This window comes from Tarenaya hassleriana, unplaced genomic scaffold (genome assembly GCF_000463585.1).
Source record: "Tarenaya hassleriana unplaced genomic scaffold, ASM46358v1 Cleome1011, whole genome shotgun sequence".
Classification (NCBI taxonomy): Eukaryota; Viridiplantae; Streptophyta; class Magnoliopsida; order Brassicales; family Cleomaceae; genus Tarenaya; species Tarenaya hassleriana.
Genome location: NW_010960311.1, coordinates 3,827 through 5,227, shown reverse-complemented (window position 1 = coordinate 5,227; position 1,401 = coordinate 3,827). Strand labels below are relative to the sequence as shown.

The 1,401-nt window shown below is 40.5% G+C and overlaps 1 protein-coding gene across 1 annotated transcript; it reads left to right on the top strand.

Annotated features, from left to right (window-relative positions):
• The first annotated feature begins 13 nt into the window (after positions 1–13).
• LOC104804939 (pentatricopeptide repeat-containing protein At1g12300, mitochondrial-like) lies at positions 14–1,273 on the top strand. The gene has a single exon (XM_010529328.1). The coding sequence runs from the start codon at positions 14–16 to the stop codon at positions 1,271–1,273; it is 1,260 nt and encodes a 419-aa protein (XP_010527630.1).
• Positions 1,274–1,401: the final 128 nt, after the last annotated feature.

Here is a 1,401-nt window from a genome sequence, read left to right as displayed (position 1 = left end):
CCTCTGCAAGAAAATGGAATTGCTTGGGGTTTCACATGATATCTACTCTTTGAATGTTCTCATCAACTGTTTCTCCCACTCTCCTCAAGTGTTTTTGGGTTTATCTGTCGTGGGCAAAATCTTGAAACTCGGTTACAAACCGAATGTAGTCACCTACAATATCTTAGCTCATGGTTTTTGTATCCACGGCAAGATTTCAGCGGCTTTAAACTTGGTTGACCAAATGGTGGAAGAGGGATACAAACCTAATGTTGTAACATTTAACACTTTGGTCAACGGGTTTTGCCTTGAGGGTAGAGTTTCTAAAGCATTGAGTTTACTTGATCAGATGCTAAAGATGGACTATCAACCCAATGTAGTTACATTTGCCATTGTTATAAACGGGGTCTGTAAGGCAAGAGATTATGCATTGGTCATGAATCTACTCGAGAAGATGGAGGAAATGCATATTGAGATCAATATCGTAATTTATAATACGATCATCGACTATCTTTGCAAAGCCGGACACGTGGAGGGTGCACTGAACCTTTTCGGAAAGATGGATAGTTGTGGGATTGTACCTGATGTAGTAACTTTTAGTTCTATGATAAATGGTTACTGCAAGGCTAATAGGGTCGATCAGGGTCTTAATCTCTTTTATGAGATGTCTCGAAGAGGATTGGTTGCTGATGCGATTACATACAACATCCTCATCCAAGGGTTTTACAGAGTAGGCAACCTTGGTGCTGCCCAAAAGTTTTTTATGGAGATGCAGTATAAGGGTCATCGTCCTGATCTTGTGACTTACATCATTTTGCTTGATGGACTCTGTAAGAATGGAAAAACGGACAAGGCACTTTGCCTTTATAATAAGTTGGGTAAGAGTGTGATTGACCTCGATATACCTCTCCATAGTTGCATGATGCATGGTTTGTGCAAGGTTGGGAGGGTTGACGAAGCGTTGATATTATTTAATAAGCTTCTTGATAGAGGGGTGAAGCCGAATGTTATCATGTATAACATAATGATCTCCGGACTTTGCGGAAAAGATTCACTCTATGAAGCCGAGAAGGTAATTGGGAAGATGAAAGAGGATGGTTGTTTTCCCGACGCTGGTATGTACAACGCATTGATCAGGGGTCGTCTTAGAAGTCGCTTTCCATCGATGGTTATCGAGCTGATACAAGAAATGCGGATCAATGACTTTTCTATGCATGCATCGACCTCAAATATGATAATGGATATGGTATATGGAGGTAGATTGGAAAAGCGGTTTTTAGATCTCCTCTCTTAGTAGATGCAAGTACTAAACGGCTGATGAGAAGAGCCAACATCGCATGGTTGTATGTTTGATGAGAAGAGCCAGAAACTTCAAGCTATCCAGGTAAATTATCTCTATGTTTCACTTCCTCTGTTTTCAAT

What these genes read in the sequence shown, in the direction of transcription:
- LOC104804939 (XM_010529328.1), top strand. Translation starts at nt 14, where the DNA reads ATGGAATTGCTTGGGGTTTCACATGATATCTACTCTTTGAATGTTCTC.